The sequence below is a fragment of the Mirounga leonina genome, unplaced genomic scaffold (genome assembly GCF_011800145.1).
Source record: "Mirounga leonina isolate KUSES-001 unplaced genomic scaffold, KU_Mleo_1.0 Mir_176, whole genome shotgun sequence".
NCBI lineage: Eukaryota > Metazoa > Chordata > Mammalia > Carnivora > Phocidae > Mirounga > Mirounga leonina.
Window position 1 is genome coordinate 35,460,876 of NW_023270454.1, and position 22,694 is coordinate 35,483,569.

General features: G+C 37.2%; 1 protein-coding gene across 10 annotated transcripts in view; it reads right to left on the minus strand.

Moving 5' to 3' along the window:
- Positions 1-22,694, minus strand: part of DCLK2 (doublecortin like kinase 2) — a 146,768-nt gene that overhangs the window by 118,463 nt on the left and 5,611 nt on the right. For all 10 annotated transcript variants that reach the window (XR_004682434.1, XR_004682433.1, XM_035022929.1 and 7 more), the window contains exon 2: positions 7,469-7,803. Coding sequence is in view for 8 of the 10 variants with exons in the window: in XM_035022929.1 (XP_034878820.1) it covers positions 7,469-7,803 (335 nt within the window). In the remaining 2 variants the exon portion in view is untranslated. The remainder of the gene's footprint in view (positions 1-7,468; positions 7,804-22,694) is intronic.

Below are 22,694 nucleotides of genomic sequence, written 5' to 3' on the forward strand. Positions count from 1 at the left end.
GAAGTACTGAAAAATCCCACTAGTTACTCTCACTCTATTGATTCCTGGTTGGGATACATTTTCCATTGCTTGAGACAGATCAGGGCTACCCACACTTTAGAGGTATAAATGTATCTAATAAGACAAAACATAGTCATCTGGATCTCGATTATCTACAAAAACAAAATGCATGCATTGGGAGCAGTGTGAGAATTAAAACCAAACTCTGTCCTCATCCACTGCAAGGAAAAATTGTATCAGGATTAAACATAAAAAATATTTAAAAATAGATATCAACTATTTGATTTTTATGCAGCAATTTTTGAGAAGAGATTACTTTAAATAAGAACGGTCAGGTCACTACAAAAAAATGAAACTTCACTAGAAACTGCGATGCCAGAAAAGATACAAAAGTAAGTTATTCATATTATGGCATCCATGAAATAATTCAACTTCTGAAAGTTAGGATGGAAACCTTCATAAACACTGACTGATAAGATGAAGGCGCTCAAATGATCCCAAAGGAGGATCCCACGGCATGTGGGTATCCTAAGACTGGCTGTGGTCCCAAAATCTGGAAGTATTTTACACCCAAGCATCAACTGCTAGCAATTTCTGAGTCTGTTTTGCCTCTGCCCATGACAAGAATCAACTTGTTCCAAAATTCAACTAAATATGTTTCTTTTATGTTAAAACTCTGCTGTTTCTGGGAAACCTAAAAGCTAGAATTTTTTACACATGTGGACAAAAGCTATATTTGGATCTTTTATTCTAACAGAATAAAGACAGTTTTAAAAGAACTCCCCCGCTGCAGTTTATTATAAGGAAGTAACTCTTCCGAAAAATTTTAAAAGTAAACCTTCTCCTATTCAATTCCTTTAACTTAAAAATTCAAGATCTTATTTTAAAAAGAAAAGCATTTAATCTAAATTAATTGCAAGTTAAACAAAAAACTACTTAAGAGAAGGAGTCATGACTTCTCTTTACAGATTTTTTCTAGTCATTTCATCTGTAAGTACATAGGTTGTACTTTAAAAAAAATTGATAATCATAACATCACTTTTAAGTATTAAATACTTAAAATCCCACAAGATTAAATCATGCTTTCTTAGACTTCTCTTTAAATACATGTAAAAACCACTTGGGACATCTTTATTTAATACCCTTGTCCTGCCCAACTGTATGTTAGCATCATACAACAAAGACAAACAGAATGAAATCCAAGACAGCAAAGACTATAAACCATGACATGCTGACACACCTGCCTCAACCAGGTAAGGAGTAGACAGACAGGCCAAGAGAACAGCTATAAGTTCTGAAATAAAGGTTAGCATGTGGCCTAAATGGTAACAAAGTTAATATTCAAACAAGTATTTCTTTTGGAATCATTCCACTTACTTGACACCACAATTTCTGAATCTTAGCACTACTGACCTTTTGGATCCCAAAGAATTATGCTGTGTCTGTTCTGTGCACCGTAGGATGGAGAGAGAGCAGCATTCCTGGATTCTACCTATTACAGGCCAGTAGAAACTCCATCCCCAGTCATGGCATCAAAAAGACTCCACTGTATGGGTGACAGATGGTAACCACTTATTGTGGTGAGTACTGTGTAATGTATAGAACTGTCAAATCACTATGCTGTACACCTGAAACTAATATAACCTTGTATGTCAACCGTACTTCAATAAAAATTAAAAAAAAAAAAAGATTCCAGACACTGCTAAATGTCCCCTAGAGGTGAAATGGTTCCCAGTTGAGAACCGCTGCTCTACACTGAAGAAAACCCAAGAGTTAACATGGATAAAACCCTAAAACACGATTTTAGTTGAAGTGATTTCATAAAGAGATATAAAATGCATGAGTTAGTTATACTAATTAAGTCAGACCTTGTAAATGAAGTCAACACTACTAGGAAGATGTGATCAGCCGTTTTGATGAAGAGAAGTTCAAGGGACATTGTTTCAACATAAATGCTATTAGCACATGACACTTAAGTCAGGAAAGCTCTCAAGCCCATAAAAGATAACCAGGGCCCTTAAGACTCTAACATAGGTGTCAAGATGAGATCAATGACTATTCATGATGAGCTGCCTATAAGCTGTTTAATCTCTATCCTTGTGTTAAAGATCAGATTAATTCAAGATGAAAACAACATGAGCGGAAAGTAACCAGGAAAAAAACATAAAAGTTAAAAGACAGCCTAAAATTTCGTGCAAGGACAACTCGTTAAGAGATCTTAGTTCTGTTCTCATTCCTTTCTCTTCGCCTAAGCAAAGCTGTCCTTTTCTTGAAAATTTTTGGAGAACAGATCGTTTTACAACCCATAAAGAAATCATTTGATAAAATAAAATCAAAATGAACACTGCCCATTTTAAAGGTTTGTGTTAACCTTAAACATAAGACAAATTTCTTATGCTATTTCAAAGCAAGAAACAAATGTTCTCGTTACAACACATACCAACCAAAAATCAGACTTCAAGTTTTAAATAGCAAGTCCAGTGTTTTATCAGCGTGCCAAAAAAACTATAGCTCTTAAGGATACCTGGCCTCTGAAAATATAACATCCAAAGCTGTGTCTATCAAAAGTAAAAGTTACAATTTTTCCAGAGAAGTATTTTATTTGAAAGTTTAAAGGTATCTCTTTTCTTTGCACATGGGAAATAATGTTGTAAGTTCTATAAGACATGAATAGTGACAAAAGTGATTCTTGTAACATTTTATTGCCATGTGCTAACATTTCAAGGATTAACTCATGTTTTAATTTTTACAACTGATTGAAATCAGTCTTTGTTTTCCTTCTCAGTGCTTGATTTTTTGCTTCTAAGCAGACATGAGAAAGCAGTAGAAATCAGAAAACTGGATTTCTGATGGCAACTATAATCGTGTTTCCTTCTGAATTAGTTTAAAAAAAACTTCCTCTACTTTTCTTTCTTAACACAAAATTGAAAACATACTGCAGAGTTTTTTTCTTGCTTTTTCCACTCAACATTTTCCCAGGTCTTTAAACATCCCCCAAACATAATTTTCAGTGGCCACTATTATATTCTATGGCAATATCATTTAGCTGTTTTCTACATTAGGGATTTTAAATTGTTTTCAATCTTTTGCTCTTATTGCTGAAATGAAAATTCTTATGCATAATTATGTTTGCATCTCAGATTATTTTGGATAAATTCCTAGAAGTTAGTTTACAAGTTCAAATAGTAAGAACATTTGTATAGTTGTATAAAACAAATTGCTTTCCATAAAGATTATGAAATTTATACTTCCATCATTCTTTGAAAATGTCAATTCACTGCATATCTAAAAATAATAAACATTTTTTTAAACCTGTCCATTTTAAATATCAAAAACACCATCTCACTGATTTAATTCATTTTTTTAGAGATTGAACTTTTTTTTTTAAGAGATTTTATTTATTTGACAGACAGAGAGAGACAGCAAGAGAGGGAACACAAGCAGGGGGCATGGGACAGGCAGAAGCAGGCTTCCCGCTGAGCAGGGAGCCCAATGTGGGGGCTCAATCCCAGGACCCTGGGATCCTGACCTAAGCCCAAGGCAGACGCTTAACGACTGAGCCACCCAGGCGTCCCTAGAGATTGAACATTTTTTATACTTAGTATTTACAATTCTATCTTTTCAAATTGTGTCATCTTTTATCCATCTTGGCTTACAGTGTTATTTTTTTTCATATTAAACTACTATAACTCAATATAAAAGATATAAACCTTGCTTATGACACTTACAAGTTTTTATTATTTTATGTCATCCAACCAACATTTCCCCTTGTGATTTTCCACAATTTTTATGCTTAGAAAATCCTTTCTCATTTCAACCTAACTATTGACATATTTTCTTTTAGTTCATTTTATTTGACATCTACATTTTTAAAACACCTGGAATTTATTTTTCCAATGGTATGAGGATGATGATTTAATATCTGGTAGCCTAAGAGCCCATTAATCATTATTTCCAAAATTTTTCTCCCTCTTTTTCCATGTTAGCTTTTGAAATCACTTAGTCAGGTATTCCTCCCCCCACCCCAAAAAAATCTCATTTAGATTCTCATTGAAATTGCAATTAAACTATAAATAAAAATCAGGGAGAATATATAGAAGAATGTTGAATACTGGTGCTGTCAGGCGATTATCCCATACCTGACTATCATAGAAATATGTGTTGTATTTGTTCAAGCCAACACATAGAATTTTTGTTTCAGATTATATTTTTTAGAAGTGTATTAGAGAATTCACCCTCCATTTATTACTAAATCTTTAACTGAATGTCAACTTTGTATTTTGTCAAATGCCTTTGTAGCCTTTCTGGGATTCCGTGTGCCATTATGCTTGATCCTCCAGATCTCATGTATAAACAGGTTTCTTAACAGTAAACCATCCTTTAGTTCTTGTCATTAAATCCTACTCTTAGCAGTGTAGTCTTCTTTAATATGTGGATAATTTGGCGTTGCTTGTGTTTTAGTTCTAAAAACATTTTTACATATTGATATTTCTAGTCTGGAGTTTTTCTGAAGATAATTTTTTGGATAATTAGTAAAATTTCAATGATCGCCCATTTCAATTAGATGTTCAACTTCTGCATTTCACTTCCATTTTCCTTGAACAGTATTCATTTAGAGATTCCAAATCTTGAGTCTCAATTTTTAAAATCTCATCTGCATTTACGCTTTATATGCCATTCAGGTTTCTGAATTTGACATATTTATGATTTCCATTTTCTTTTCGTCAGGTGTCTTAAATGTTTGTCTCTGTATTTCTGGTTTTCCTTCCTGTGTCAAACAAGAATTAGTTGTTTGACTTATCAAACTTTCTTTTACTCTAATTCGTTTTTACTTACTTGCAGAACGAATCTTAAGGTGTTCTGTGTTGTGCTGTGCTATTAACTCAATTTATAAAGTGTCTATTTCCATTCATACATGAACCTATCTTGGGCAGGCTGCTATGAAGTGTCATGCCTTCTAATCGTCAATTTAATTAATCAGAAAGTTCATTATAACATCACTATGATCTACTGGAATTTTTAGAACCTATTTTTTTTTATTTTTATTTTTTAAAAATGTTTTTATTTTCAAAGATTTTATTTATTTATTTGACACAGAGAGAGTTAGCAAGAGCAGGAACACAAGCAGGGGGAGTGGGAGAGGGAGAAGCAGGCTTCCTGCTGAGCAGGGAGTCCGACGCAGGGCTCTATCCCAGGACCCTGGGATCATGACCTGAGCCGAAGGCAGACGCTTAACGGCTGAGCCACCCAGGCGCCCCTAGAACCTATTTTTTAAATCTTGTTAATGTTTCAGGAAACAATCAACTAACTAGATCTGGTGTTAGGAAATTAGAAAACTACTTTAATCGTGTTTTTCCAGAAGGCACTGCTCCAGTGTTTCATTCTTAGCACTATTCGAGCTAAACACCTCAGAATAAATTAAGTGTGTTATAGGGAAAAAACAAAATGGAATGAAGAAACAAATTGAATGCTGGAAACTATCACGTTTAACACAATGTAAATACAAACAATTTAACTTTATTGAAATTAGGAAAAAATACACCTCAGAAGCTACATGTTTCTCTGTAGGAATGATAATCTGATTGTGGCAAAACTCAATATTCATGCATTCTTGAAATTTGCCCGATTTTTCTTCTTTAGCCAATTAGATTTCCTGGTATATTATTATCATAATTTGGCTTGCCTTTTCCTGTGTAATTTGTGAATATTTTTCAGAAATGCTGATTAATGGGTGCCTGGATGGCACAGTCAAGTGTCCGACTCTTGATTTCAGCTCAGGTCATGATTTCAGAGTCGTGACATCCAGCCCTGCTTCGGCCTCTGTGCTGAATGTGGAGCCTGCTTGGGATTCTCTCCCCTCTCCCTCTGCCCCCCATCCGCCCCCACACATACACTCTCTCTCTTTCTTAAAAAATAAACAAACAAGAAATGCTGATTAATTACCTCCCTTGTGTCCTATGAAATTCATATGGACATTCTTATGAAAGAAAGTACTTTTTTGAAATGCATTTTCCATATTATATGTAGGTGGGGAGGAAAGGCTTTTCTAAAAATGTTAAATATCTTTAATTTGGTTCCTGTGATTTACCAAACCCATAATGACTCTACTAGTCAATAGGTGTTCTTATTCTTAGAGAACATCCCATTTAGTATAGGAAGCCTCTTCAACTTACACTTTTCCCTCAGAAGTCTACATTTCCCTAACATCCAAAAAACAAATAATCCAATTAAAAAATGGGCAGAAGACACGAATGGACATTTTCCAAAGAAGATATACAGATGGCCAACAGACACATGAAAAGATGCTCAACATCAGTCATCATCAGGGAAATACAAATCAAAAGTACAATGAGATATCATCTCACACCTTCAGAATGGTTAAAATTAAAAACACAAGAAACAGCAAGTGTTGGCGAGGATGTGGATTAAAAGGAACCCTCCTGCACTGTTTGTGGGATTGCAAACTGGTGCAGCCACTGTGGAAAACTACATGGAGGTTCTTCAAAAGTTAAAAATAGAACTACCCTATGATCCAGCAATTGCACTAGGAGGTATTTACCCAAAGAATACAAAAATGCTAATTCAAAGGGATACATGCACTCGGATGTTTACAGCCGCACTGTCAACAATAGCCAGATTAATGAAACAGCCCAAGTGTCCATTGACTGATGAATGGATAAAGAAAATGTGGTATATATATTATTGTGTGTGTGTATGTATGTATATGTATGTATATACATACATATGTATGTATGTATGTATATACATACACACACACACAAAAATATTACTCAGCCATAAAGAAAGAATGAAATCTTGCCATTTGGAACAACATAGTTGGAGCTAGAGAGTATTATGCTAAGCAAAATAGGCTGGTCAGAGAAAGACAAATAAAGTACCATATGATTTCACTCATATGTGGAATTTAAGAAACAAAACAAACGAGCAAAGGGAAATAAAAGAGAGAGAGGCAAACCAAAAAACAGACTCTTAACTACAGAGAACAAACTGATGGTTACCAGAGGGGAGGTGGGTGAGGGGATAGGTTAAATAAGAGATGGGGATTAAGGAGTGAACTTGTTGTGATGAGCACTGAGTGTTGTATAGAAGTGTTGAATCACTAGACCATACACCTGAAACTAGTATCACACTGTATGTTAGCTAACTGGAATTTAAATACAAACTTAAAAAAAAAAAACAAAAACGAAGTTGTTTACATTTCCCTTTCAGTGACTATAAGCTATACAGATTTTTCCACATACACCTTTAAGATGTTTGGGCAAAGACACAGGTAAGCCACTTACATTTTTCATGATAAAAGCTAATACAGACACACACACCTCTCAAGTAGAAGTATGAGAATAATTTCTAGCAAACTCTGAAATTCTTTCTGTCAAATATGTAACCACCATGATACAGGGAGAGTTTAACAGTGAGATGGAGAGCCGAGGGCTAGGAACCCTCTTACCTGCTTTCCATCCAGCGTGCAGAGCCTCTTGACCACTCCTGAATCCAGTTTAATGGCTTCGGTGATATCTGTCAACACCTGTTCAAAGGAATGAGCAGTCTTCTTATTTAGAAGGATCCGCACGGCTTTTCTAGGCTTCACTCCACTTCGAATCACAGTCACTAATTTGGGTTTGATGAAATCTTTACTTTCCTTCACTTCACTTTTCACCGAGGAGGGAGCAGCCAAGGTTCGGGTTGTCCCACCCTTGATGTTCACAGACCAGTTCGGATTAATATTTTTGGTGTAATCAACTTTACGAAATGGTTCATTTGATGCACACACATAACTCTCACCTAAAAGGCAAAAAATCAGTTTAATTAGCATGATTATCCCCACCACAGAAGCACTGTATCTTAAGAACAAATGCTGAAGACCCATTAAATGAACTCCTAAACTTAACAGGTTCACTGAAAAGGGGGATTCACATCCTTTTCTTTTGGCATTCTGCCCATCCTCCCTTTCTATTTAAACATCTAGATTGGTTTTGAGAGAGAGAAAATAACACATTACAGCGTGAAAAGCACTAGACAAATGAAACAAGAGAGACTTGGGCTTTATTCTGATCAAATACGTCACCATGGATAATTCCTCTGCACTTTGGTTCTCAGTATCATTGTAAATTGAAGCTGTTGAATCAGATTAATTCTAGAGTACTTCCTAATTCCAAAATCTACTAACTAATTAAAAAAAAAATCCCATTCTGGAAGAAGTAATTATATCACAATATATTCATATAAAGAAATAAAACTATTTTTCTTCTTCCAACTACAAATTTCAGTCCTAATTGAAGAATGATTACTCCATCTTCACATAGCTGTCTAAAATATATTTAGTCATAGTATCATTTACTCAATTAATGAATTACTGCAAAAATGAAGAGTTTTGACAGCCTGAAAAAATTTACTTCAGGCATTTTATTTCTTAATTAAAGAATGTGAACTTAAAATAATTAATTCAAAAAGACAACCTTCTCTATACCTACTTAAATGGGAAAGGATGTTAAATAGTTTAAAACGATGTGTCTGGGTGGCTCAGTCAGTTGAGCTACTGACTCTTAATTTTGGCTCAGTTCATGATCTCGGGGTAGTCCATGCTGGGCTCTGCGCTCAGCGGGGAATCTGCTTCTCTCCCTCTCTCTCCCTCTCCCTCTGCCCCTCCCCCCACTCATGCTTGCATGCAGGTGTGCTCTCTCTCTCCCTAAAATAAATAAATCTTTTTGAAAATAAAATGTGTTCATTATTCATGCAGCCTTCTGCTTATTTTTATTAAAACATAAAAAGTAGGGGCGCCTGGGTGGCTCAGTCGTTAAGCATCTGCCTTCGGCTCAGGTCATGATCTCAGGGTCCTGGGATCGAGCCCCGCATCGGGCTCCCCGCTCGGCGGGGAGCCTGCTTCTCTCTCTCCCACTCCCCCTACTTGTGTTCCCTCTCTCGCTGTGTCTTTCTCTGTCAAATAAATAAAATCTTAAAAAAAAAAAAAAAACAAAAACATAAAAAGTATACTATTTGTCGATTGGTTTACCAACTCAATGTTCATTAATTTTAAGTCCCAAAATTATAGGTTGAAAAGTAATGATTTTTATTATTATAATTTTGAAAATCCTAATTCATAATTATATATTTAAAAATCATACTTTTTCTTTCAGGAAACTCAGAAGTCACCCAATTCTTTTATTCTCACCTTTTGGCATACAGGGCAAGAGGATTACACTCTAAGATTTTCTCTAAAATATCTTCTAACTCAAAAAGAATCCAGTATTTTTTCACATATTCAGTGTAACAGTCTCACTCGTAATAGAATAATTATATGATACAAGCCTTACGGGCTGTTCATGCTTAAAACAAAAATAACCAAAACAGTGAAAGACAATGCCTGAGGAAAACCTATTAATATAAATATCATATTTAACTATTATCAGGATGTTCTTAAGATCCTGATGAATGGAGAACTTAAAGACTCCCAAGGGCACATGAACAATTCAGTAACAGATCAGGCATGTAAGAAGGGTCTAAAAAGAGGAGTAAAGCCTTCTATTTAAAGATATATATAATTGTATAATTAGGCCACTGTCCAAGAAAACTAGGGAGGGAAGCAGCCACAGCTCTCCTGCTGCTTCCACACCAGTAATCAGAAAGCTAGCATAACCACTGCCACTTAGTTAGGGATTTTCCATCTCTGTAAGGTTTATCCAAATGACTTTTCACAGTATAATCATCTGGGAAAATGGCATGTAGTTTCAAATACACATATGAAATTAATAAAATAGAACTATACATCACATGGACGTATTTACAAGCAAAAATAAACACAATTTTGCTTTAATTTTATAGAGAACACAAGTCTCATAATGAAAAGCTCTAAATAAAATTTAATTGTATGTTCTGATTCAAAATATTAAGATGGAAGAAAGAAAAGGAAATTTCAGCAAGAGACAGTGATTTTTTTTTTTTAAGGGTAGGGAGAAGTCAGCTGGGGAAAAGCCTTTCCCAATATAAAGCAAAAACACAATGATAAAAAGAAACAAAACAAGAGCAAATTTAGTATGTCAGATTTCCTTGATCAACCCTGCACAGTTGACATATCAATGAGGCCAGCTGCCTTTTGAATTAATCTGTATTTTGCTTCTTTATACAGGTTCAGGACATCAAAATGAAAATAGGTAAAGGAAGTTTGTCCTTTAATTTGTTTATGTGTGGTTACAGACATATTTTAATTCCCTCCTTTTCTCCCCTCCTCCCTTCATACTGTTTCTATTAAAAACTTGTAGATCAGTTCTATGAAATGTAAAGTTTTGAACCAGCAGATATCCATTTTGGCATCTTTGGCATACAACATTTCAGCATAAAGGTTCGAAACACAGTTTTGAGGTCACACCTGTGTTTCCATATAGTAGGCACACAAAACCCTACAGTAGAGATGTCATACCTTGATAACCATAGCAACCAAGATACCCAGGCTAGCTTCCCTTGTTACGTCCCCACCCTGATCAAACAATCTCCTGATGGCAATTTTGTCACTTACATAGATTTGCCTATCAGGAGAGAACATGCTGACAAAAGAATTTAAGATTTTGTTTCCTTGGGCAGTTAGAGCTCTTGCTGTTAACCAAATAATAAATTATTATTCTGTTAGGTAGTAGGCACCTACAAGATTGATTAGAAGCAATCAGCCTCCCCTCAACCAGATTCTTGCTACTGTAGGAATTCTGGTTTAAGATTTGTTACCCCCCGCTGCCAACTGGTCACTTCCCCCTTCTTCCCTATCCTGGTAGGAACATCACTTCCTACTGAAACTTACTCAGCTAGAAACCCAGGCATCATCCTTCACTCTTCTGGCTTCCCTACATACTACATTCTGACATCAAGTTCTGTCCACTCTCTTTTCTAAATATTTCTCAAAATGTCCACCCTCTGTGCCCTCACCACCACCTACTCCCTACTTGGATCAATGCAAGAATGTTTTGTTTTCTGCTCACTCCCCAATAACATAACAAACAGCAGTGCATTTTATGCTATTGATACAGCTGAAAAAGTATATCCTCAAGTAATGAGTTTTGATATCCTGATAAAATATTATACTCTGAAAGGATTTTTAAATTTTTTGCCAATACATATTAAAACTACACTCACCCAAAGAAGGAAAAGCTAAGCATCTCATTTATAAATTAGAGTTAAACTAAGACATAAATGTGTATGTGTGTATATATATACATGAATATGTACATATGAATATTAATATATGAAAAATGAGGCTGTATCTGAAGTCCAGAATTGATCTGACTTTAACAGCTAGATCTCATTATTATTATAAGCTGGTCTGATGCTCACAGTCAGACCTGTGTTCTTCTCTGGGATATAATCTCAGACAATATCTGTTTCAAATAAAGTCACTCTGAGACTATGGTAAAGTGACACAAAAACAAGTTCACTGTGCAATCCACAAGATACCAGACATCCTCCTCTCACACTCATTGAATGACTTTACCAATTACAGCTTTTTCCTCAATCTACTCTGTGCTCCCAGTAAGATTTAATGAGATACTCAGTCACAGAATTGTCCTTTCTTCTAACAGCACCCAATACAGAGCAAGTCCTTGCTTCCCCAGATCCTCCCTAAAATTATCCAACCAAAGCCCAAATTCTATGATAGGTCTAACACCATCTTACTGAGATGCCCCATGGCATCATACAATGTGCATTCTCTTTGCTGCAATGAGTAATAAACTCAACTTGTTCAACTATAGGTATGTTCTTGATGGTCTCTGGCTGAAGAGAACTGAGATACACACACACACACACACACACTCTCATTCTCTTTCTCTCTCTCCCTCTTTCCAATAATAGTTCTTTGACCATAGGAGTTTAGAAGGAAGTCGTTTTGGAAATTATGATCACATGAATACTAAATACAAAGAAAATTTGCTTTATGTATGGAAAGAAGATGGATAAAAGCATAAGGTGATTATAAAACTTAACGGTTTTCACGCACAACACAGAATAGAAAGTCTTTGAATTTCCTTTAAGGCTCTACAGTGGCATGGCTATGGCTTCTTACCACTGACATTTGTTCAAAGACACTTTACTTCGTAGTTAGCAGATTGTCAAATTAAGTGCCTACAGTTGTGTAATACCACCTGCATATCAACCATTAATGTTCATCTTTATTCAACTGAAGAATCTGCCTCCTTTAAGAGGCAAGAGAATATTAAATGCTAGGAACTCTCCAATGTCTTGTCTCTGAAAACCTTCACCCTTACAAATGTATTCAGACTGTGCCAATTTTTCCCACCTTGTCTCTCTTTGCAGTAATAGGATAGCCACCTCCTATTGGATGTTCAGTATCATGTTTGTGTGTCCTCATGCTGCAGTTTCAGGGACATTGTTCTTCTCTCCTCCATTTAACTAGACAGCCCTCTCTACAGGATTAGATACCTCCTACCTTAACACACACAAATCCTCCCTCTCTTCATTCCTCATCGCACTCTACCTAATATGCTTTTGGCTTCCATTCACTGCTGAGTTAAAAAAAAAAAAACAACTCCTCATCTGTTTTTTTTCCCCACTTCCTCACCCATTGTTTGCTCTTAAGCCACTGTGGCATCACTTTTGCTCTCTGCATTCCCCTGGCGGGAACACCCTGATCCCCGAGCATGTCTTTCCTAACTGCCAAATGCAAAGCACATCTTCCAAATTCACTGGGTGTCTTCTGAGGGCATTAGACACTAGTCATGATTCTCTCCTGCAAAACCTTTTTTCCTTAGCTTCCACAGTCTGATTTCTTTTGATTTATACCTCTTACTTCTTTAGTTGTTCCTTCTTGATCTGCTTTTCAGGGTCCTCTTCTCCCATTCATCTACTTCATCCTCCTTAGATTCTCTGTGGGCAGTTGCATTCCCCCCATGGCTTCAAACACCACCTATATCCTGAGGACATTTCCAGCCTACTCCTTTCCTTGAGTTCAAGCCACTTACTGAACATCTCTACTAGATTATCTATGGATATCTCACATGCTACTGTCTAAAACTAACTTCACTCCCCATTGTTGCCACCTTGACCTCAAACTCTCCTCTTCCTGAATTCCCCAACTTACTGAATGAAATCACCACCTATACAGTCACCCAAGCAAAATCAAGACTCCTGCCTCTCTTCTCCCTTTCCCACATTCAACAGAATTGGCAAAACTGTTGACCTTGGTCTAAGCATCTCTGGAATCTATGCTCTTTGACTCTGCCTTTTTTCATTTCACCTTGGATTAGAGTAGTTAAGCTCCCTGTGGGGCCTCACCCCCTCATCCTCCACATAGTTGTCACAGCAAATTTTTAGAAATGTAGATCTGATGTCTTTTGCCTGCTTCACTGCCTTTAGAATAAAGACCAAGCTCCTCAGCACATCACACACTTCCACTCTCATCTCCCACCACTTTCCCACAGGTTCCTAAGTTAGTCATACCAGTATATTTGCAATTTCCTTCCAAACTCATCATACCCTCTTATTTTCATTACTTCTTATATGTCTGAAATAACCTTCCTCTTTTTCCCATCTTGCCTCTTTCTAACTGACCAGTCAAGATCAATCACTCTTGGCAAGGAGGTAAGGCAATAGGAACTTTCAAACATTGCTGGAAGGATTTTAAATTGGTTCAACTGCCTAGGAAAAACAGGTTCAGTCACCTAGAAAAACGTTATCTAGTACTAAGTGTACAACATACACATCATATGACCCAGCAATCCACCCCAGGAAGATGTCCTGGAAAAACTCATGCACATGGGCACTAGTGTATGTATGCGGAAGCACTGCTCAACAGCCAAAGATAAAAAATCAATCCACATGTCCCAACAACAAAACAGATACAGAGATTGTGGCGTGGTCATAGGTACAACTATACAGTTTCTGTATGTGAAAATGAACAAACAAGAGCCATGAACAACAACCTGGGTGAATTTTACAAACAGTGGTGGGAAAAGGTGACAAAAGAATATATGTAGTCAGATTCAATTTCTCTAGAGTTCAAAACAGAAAAAATTAAACTGTATCAATTAGGGATGCCTTCATTGGTGGCAAAAATATAGATCAAAGCAAGAGTCAGGCCTCTGTTATCTTGGGAAGAACTGTAACTAGGAAAGGACACAAGGAGAACTTCTCAGAGTCTGGCAATACTCTTTCTTGACACAGTTGGTAGTCACAAAGATGTTCACTTCTTAACAACTCACTGGGCTGTACATGTATATGAATCTTCATAATTTTAAAATAAAATTTTAACAATTACATTCTTCTTATACCCTGAGCTTACAAAGTATCAATTTCTCATAATCATTTATTCTTTCTTTCTCTCTTCCAATAGTTCTCGGTGGAGAATTTTTTTAATCAGCTAATTTTGCTGTATTAGTACAGATGCTCAGACCTCACCACAGTTCAACTGAATTACTAGAATCACTGGATGGTGGGGCCAGAATATGTAGGTAAGGGTTTTTAATTTCACAGGTGACTCTGAAAACAACCTCTCATTACAAACTACTGCCTGGACTGGAAGCTCTTTGGAAAAAAAAAAACGACTATCTTTTTCATACTCCCACATCTAGCACAATACCTGATATATAACAGGTACTCAAAATATGTTTGTCAATGTAATGATGAAAATGCAAACTTACAAATCTCATGGTTTGGATTTGCATTACTTCTAGGTAAAACATTTGCACAGTGTAGCTATTTATACAGAATGACCCTGGGAGGCTCAGGGTCAGGCTCCTAAAACATGTCATGCATGATTGGAGACATTCTTAGGTCATGCCAGCCGACCAAAAGGCAGCCTAAGGCATATATGGAAACAAGCAGGATATGAAGGCTGCCTAGTATCTACCAAAGTTTTTAATTCATTTCAGACCATCAAAGCATCGAGAGTCCAGGGCACACACTTATTTATTTTTTAAAAATTGGAGTATAATTAACATATAGTGTTGTATTAGTTTCGAGCGTACAGGGCACTTTTTTTTATTTTTATTTTTTTTACAGGGTACTTTTTAATTTTTTTTATTATTATGTTATGTTAATCACCATACATTACATCGTTAGTTTTTGATGCAGAGTTCCATAATTCATTGTTTGCGTATAACACCCAGTGCTCCATGCAGAACGTGCCCTCTTTAATACCCATCACCAGGCTAACCCATCCCCCCACCCCCCTCCCCTCTAGAACCCTCAGTTTGTTTCTCAGAGTCCATACTCTCTCATGGTTCGTCTCCCCCTCCGATTTCCCCCCCTTCATTCCACAGGGTACTTTTTAGTCCAATAAATGTGTCTTTTAATCAATGGAATATGCATGTGTGTACATATATATACACATATATATGTTTAAGTATATACATGAATGTTTTTAAAGCTAAATCAGAGTACTTTGTCAACACTTAAATGTCAATTTATTGTTAGAAATTACAAAGAGTTACATGCAACCTTATGCAGTTGGAAATTCAGTAAGAGTATATTTGGCTAGCCTACTTTTATATCAGTTCCTATAAAGTATCTCATCCATTTCTGTTAAAATATTTACATTAACTGCCTCACCCCACTAATTAGTTTGTAATTACAAACTATTTTGACATTCATGGCAGAAAATCAATTATACAAAATTTGGACATTGAGACTATTATATAACTTGGAGTGGAAGCAAGCACTGAACTTTATAAGTCTAAAGTGCAAAGGCTCTTCAAGCTTAGAGAAAAGATCCCCCCCCAACACACATGCAGATTTAAATATGGTAACATAAAAATGTAAAGACACAGAGAAAAGAAAGCTTGACTGACACTATAGATCTAATATCAGCAATAATCTTAGGAACCTTAATTCTTTCCTAACATCTAAAACAGAGAAAGAAAATTGCTTCCAAAGACATATAACCAGGGAAAATAAATCCAGGTATCTTGCATCTACAAAATGGTTTGATGTCCTTCATCAAGCACAGCATTTGTGAGGCAGTCCTACTGGGTGGATTAAAAGGTGCTTATCTCCATCTAGAGCACATCAGAGACGAATTCCCACGCCTATCCGGTTAAGAAAAAAAGAAAGACTGATTTATTATTCTCTTGTGGCAAACAACTTAGTTTTTTGTTTTGTTTTTTTTAACCCAAACTGTACAGAACCCAGAATTTAAAACTTATGGGGATCAGCAGAGTTACACAAAGTGCACCGCTCTGGCCTGGAAGCCTATCCCACTCTGCACTCCTTTGCTGTGTCACTGAACCATCGCTGTTGCATTCACAAATGAATATAACGGCCTTCGCTGCAGGGCGAGGCTGAGGACACAAAAATGAGACCTTTCATTGCTAAAACCAATGCTCCTTCAACACCTATGAAGGCAACTGGCTGAACCAAGCCATGCCCTAAAGTCACATCCAGCAGTACAGTCTGTGATACATTCTACTGAGAAAGGGGTAAAAAAACTACTTTGAACATCTGAACATCTATGAAGAGGTATGCCCAGAAATCCACGTTTCAGTATTGAAATTTCAGAGAAGTTTAATCAAAGACCAAAAAAATCAGGTAAAAGTAGAAACAAAAATCCTACTCACTAACCAAAAAGCTTTATAAAGCTTACCAGCTGAAAAAGAAATTACATCTAATCTCCTGATAGGATGGAACCTACAAATCATATCCATTATCTGTCTTTTTGCTCCTCACACCTGGACCAAACGTATTCCACAATACAAGAGTTCCCTGTGACAATTTTAATTCTGTGCTTATTTTGATAGAACTTACAATGTGTGTATCATCCTATTCTGGAATATGTGAACAACTGCTTCTAAATCAAATTCAGTCAGGCCACTCGGTGTCCAGTTTCAACTCCTTTGGTCCCAAAGGGTATAACTTTGTTGGAAGTTAATGAGGAAAAAGAGAGGTGGACTTAATCTATGTAAAAGATGTGTTCACAGCAAGTTAAGGCCAGAGGACATAATTTTACCCTGTAGGAGTGGAGCTTTATTAACAGTGCAAAACTGACTCCTTACATGGCATTCTGAAATACAGCACACTGAACTCAGCATTCAGTACCATGGTCACATTTGGGAACAATTTAGTTTGAGCAAATAATATCTATAGCTTTACACTGCTATTTTTTTACATTTTTTTGATTATGCAGTTTTGTTGGTATTTACATTATCAATTTATTTAGGTTGTATTGGTGTGTAAGACCTATAGTATATAAGAATACCTACCTTTCTACATATTTAAGTGACAATGTAATTAAAGCAATTAAAGCAATACTGAACTTCTACTAAGTTAGCTGTTAGATTTTTACATTGTTTTTCATGTTAAATGGCCCAAATATTGCAAAAGTTTTAGAAACACTGCAATTTTAAGGATGTTGAGGAAGAGAGAAAACTTCAAACAAAATGTGCCCATCTAATATTTCTCTTTTTTTAGAGGGAGGAAGGGCAGACGGAGAGGAAGAGAGAGAATCTTAAGCAGGCTCCATGCCCAGCACAGAGCCCAACACAGGACTCAGTCTCATGACCATGAGATCATGACCTGAGCTGAAATCAAGAGTCGGACGCTCAACCAACTGAGCCACCCAGACACCCCCCCATCTAATATTTCTAAAGCAACTGGGGCATAATGGATCAAGGGTCAGTCCTTCAACTGGCTCATCATCTGAGCAGAGGTAAAACTTTCCTTGACAGAGTTACCCCAACTTCTGGAGACCTTTGCTTAATACCTTCCTCCTTCATCCCTTAAATCTCACTGTGAGTCTTAGAGGAAGACTTGGCCCCAGTTTTAAGCAAGTGATTGATAATGAGGATGGCTCAAAAAGATTCAATGCAAGGGGGCACCTGGGTGGCTCTGCTGGTTAAGCATCTGACTCTTGATTTTGGCTCAGGTCATGATCTCAGGGTCATGAGATGAAGCCCCGTGACAGGCTCCACTCTCAGCAGAGAGATTCTCTCTCTCCCTCTCCCTCTGCCTCTCCTCACAAGGACCACCCCCCCCCCCACTGACATGTTCTCTCTCTCAAATAAATCTTTAAAAAAAAAAAAAATCAATGCAAGTGATGAAAGATTCAGAAGCCAGATGTTTGCACAAAAAAGAGGTGGTGTTTACAGGATGGGAAGGAAGGGGGAAATAGCAAAGTGTGACCACTGTCTCCAGATGTCTGAAGAGCTGCTGGGTAAAAGTAAGATAAGCCTTACATAGCTCCAAATGCTGGCTCTAGAATATAGCAGGCAAGTTGTAAGGACATAAATTCTAGGTTAAGATGCTGAGAACCACCACCATTTATCAAAGAGCCACTGCATGCTAGGACTCTGCTGAGTGTTTTATACACATTATAGGGTTCATGTAGAGCCTTCCATCCATTGGCCTTGATCACTAAACTACTAAGAGATGGGTTCACACCAGGCTATTTCTCAAGTTCTTTCTCTCTCAGAGGCTTGATGAACATGAGTATAAACTATAGTAAAATTCCCTTTCTCTTTTCTTGATTCTCTGCCAATGAGGCAAAATACTGTTAAGTAAAAAGACCAAGATGATGGGCAAGTGTATTGGGGAAGAGAGCATCATCATTGCCTGTAAGAAATAATTATACTGCTGGTATTTAAAACTTAAAGTAATCTTAAGATTGTAAAACATATAGAGTGAAGGAAGAGATAAATCAGTGAAGATATTTTAAAACTTTTATTGTGAAGGACACCTGGATGGCTCAGTCGGTTAAGCGTCCAACTCTTGATTTCAGCTCAGGTCCTGATCTTCCAGTCATGGGATCCAGCCCCATGTGGGGCTCTGCACTCAGCTGGGAGTCTGCTTCTTTCCCTCTCTCTCCTTCTCTGCCCTTTGCCCTGCTTGCCTGCGCGTGTGCACGTGCTCAATCTCTCTCTCTCTCTCTCCCTCTCTAAAATAAATAAATAAATCTTTAAAACTTTCATTGTGATATATTTTGGTTGCAAATGATTATAATTTAATCAACATATAAACAATAGATAACATAGCCGGTCATAATTGTAGATTATTTGTCACTTTGAGATATTAGCAAAGGTTATAGTGTAATCAAAATTACTTAAGTTGATCTCACAGCCAATTTTTTCCTACTCCTTCAGTCTACAAAGTAGCAGCTTCTAACAAATTACAGTATGCTTAGTCTACTGCCTTAGTCTTCCTCTGCAAATCTATACAACTGTCCAGTTTTAACTAAGAAAATGGCACAAAAGTAAAATAAATCATCATTGTGCCATAGGTATCTGTTGCATGGGACAAAGAAATGAATAAAACAACTGTGGCCCCAGCCCTCAATAGGTTTATAATTTTCCCCTTCCTGAGAATGTTTTATGAAGAACCTCCAACAGGTTATTGAGGGTTCTGAGAACTCCATCTAAACCTGGCCGACTTTTTTTTCCAGATTTTATTTTTAAGTAATCTCTACACCCAATGTGGGACTCAAACTCACAATCTTGAGACCAAGAGTCGCATGCTCTACCAACTGAGCCAGCCAAGCGCCCTAAACCTGGGTGACTCTTAAAAAGGGACATAGAACCAGACAGAGCCAAGATCATTTCTCTTTCCCACTCCCAGAAACATTTCCCAAGATCACTGAACTTGAAAGGGGAAAGGGTCTTAGCAATTACCTGTCTCTCATTTTACAAATGAGGAAACTGAGGTCAAGCAAGGCAACTATGCAGAACTATGCACAGACCTTACTTTGCAGGTGTACAGGATAATGCATTTTATTTCAGGACCCATACATGAAATATCCTAAATTGTTGTTATACCTACAGTGACTGATGAGCTACTGTAATCTTCATTTTCCAAATATAAGTGATTAACAGGTTTGGCTCTAGCAGTGATGGAGCTCTAGAGTGCTGATCTCTTGTGACCTATGTAAATCTTTGTGGCTGGAATAGACCCCACTTCCTCACAGCAGGTAGAAAAGAGCAGTTCAGAATACAGAAGTTCAAAAGCCAAGGAGAATGGCCTCAAGTTCCAGCCCCACCTCTTACTATTGGTGCAAGGGGGCAATTTCTTTATCCTCTCTGAGCCTCAGCTTCCCCATCTGTAAAATGGAAAGACAATGCAGCCATATTTCACAAGGTATTGCAAAGGTTAAATGAGACAAAACATGTGAAGGACTTCACACAGTGAGTGCACAAAAACATCTCACATGTCCATCAACTGACGAATGAAAAAGATGGAATATTACTCAGTCATCAAAAAAATGAAATCTTGCCATCTGCAATGACATAGATGGAGCTAGAGACTATTATGCTGAGTGAAATAAGTCAGAGACAAATACCATATAATTTCACTCAGATATGGAATTTAAGAAACAAAACAGATGAACATGGGGGGACAAAAAAGAGCAGCAAACCAGAAAATGGACTTAGAGAGAACAAACTGAGGGCTGCTGGAGGGGAAGTGGGTGGTGGAATGGGTTAAATGGATGATGGGTATTAAGGAGGGCATTTGTTGTGATGAGGACCCAGTGTTATATGGAAGTGGTATTACACTGTATGTTAACTGGAATTTAAATAAAAATTTGAAAAAGGAAAAAATTAAGTAAAAAATAAAACATCTCAAAACGGTGCTAAGAATCCCAAATCCTTAGAGTAGTGGTTTACTGATAGAAGAAATAAAAACAGAAGTGGTGGGAGCACAGGCAGGTAGGAATGAGGCGAAGGAGACCTAGCCAGGCAGTACACAGCCAGAGCAATTCCCCTGGCCTTCCCAGCAACGAAGAAAGCAGTTTGACAACCACTGCCCAAGGGAATCTAGTTTTCTTTATTTTACATCACAGGACCATAAATTATCTATTTCCATAGCCTAAAACCTTATGAAATACTGATTTTTTTCTTTTACCTACCAGAATATCAATGCATCATACTCTAATTCATAAATGCTCCCCCAAATATTCCATTTCTTCCCCAAACCCTTAATAATTTTTTATTCTTCACATAAAAACGTCTCTTCCCATTACCTCTAGAAAGAGCTTATTATGTAGCTATATTATAGCACATCTGAATTTCCCTGTTTTAGGAAATGAGATGAAGAAAACAACCAGATTTATAGGAGCAGATAGAACATTTTCTCCACAATGAGCACAGCATTATATTTAAATATAATCCAATTTTTCAAAGTATGCATTTTCTTCACAAATATATAGGAACAACCCTATTCAAACTTAATTCATATAAAACTTCCTTTGACAACCAAGGGACTTAGAGGTAACATTACTTTCTGGGCTACTTATTTGATGAATTTATTGTGTGTCCAAGATCTCTGACCTCACCATACTCCCAGTCAGACCTGATGTACCACTTATTACAAAGGTGTTATAACAGAGGTAAGGACAAATGCTCTGAGTAAGCAAAGGGAAGAGTTATCTTGATCTCAGGCCTTGGCTCCAACATCGGTTCCTCTGGAAAGTCTTGTTCATCATCCTGCCCCCACCTCATTACCACTTCATTCACAGCACCTGAGCTAGAACCAATTGTGTATGTTTGTGTGTGTTCATGTTCACGATCTCTCTCCCTCTAGAATGTGAGCATCTTGAGAAAAGAAACTGTACCCTGGAACAGCACCTGGAACAACAACAAATAGACTCTCATTCAACAACTATCAGAGACCAGTATCCCCAAGGTCTGGGAAGAGACTTCATAGATGCAATATTGGAAGTGGTTCTTGAAGAACCTAGGAGTCTGCCAGAGAAGGCTTGCACACCTAAGATTCAATGTTAAACTGACACATCCTATCATCATAAATGCCTTTAATGTGCACTGCTTTTGACTTCTATGTGCCAATATCTTTTCATCCATGGGGTTTATGTTTCCTTCCTCACCATAACACGTTTTGAAGAATTCAGTTTCTATTATTACCATAAAAATCTATCTTTCGGCGGGGGGGGACTCTACCCTATAAGTTGGGTTCTTACTGAGACTCATTTTTGCTTCAAACACTCTCAGTGACTATATTCTGGTTTAACACCTTCAAAGAAGCTGACCTAGGGGCGCCTGGGTGGCTCAGTTGGTGAAGCATCTGCCTTTGGCTCAGGTCAGGTCTCAGGGTCCTAGGATCGAGCTCCACACCGGGCTCAGCAGGGAGTCTGCTGCACACTCGGTGCACACCCGCGCGTGCTCTCTCTCTCTCAAATAAATAAAATCTTTAAAAACAAAGAAGCTTACCTAACCAAACAGATTCAATAAACTAGGCTTACTAGGAGAACTTCGGAAACTTCAAGTGCTTGATCACTTTAGAACCTTATTTTTCTTAAATTCAAATTAATTAAGCCAATTTTAAAGTTAATTTAATGGAATAATGGAATATCACTTATCAAAATTCTCTCACATGTCAAAAAATTCAATGTTTGTTGTTGACTAGGGAGTAAAAGATCAAAATAACATAAAACAACATTTTACTTTAGAATAAGAGAGGCAGAGGCAGGTGGCTATTAATATTTTTGACTCCTGGCAAATACTTCCTCAGAGACTTACACCCATTCCCTGTTTGGTGGTAGGACATTTACAGCCTCATCAATTTTCTGGAAGACAGGATCTGGGTAGGGAAAGGCAGCCTAAGCCATCATACACTCAGTAACTAACCTTAGGGGAAAAGTATATACTTTCATTCTACAAAGGATCTTAGAGAGGTAATCTGCCAACCTTTCATTTAAAAGGAAAAGACCCGGGCGCCTGGGTGGCTCAGTTGGTTAAGCG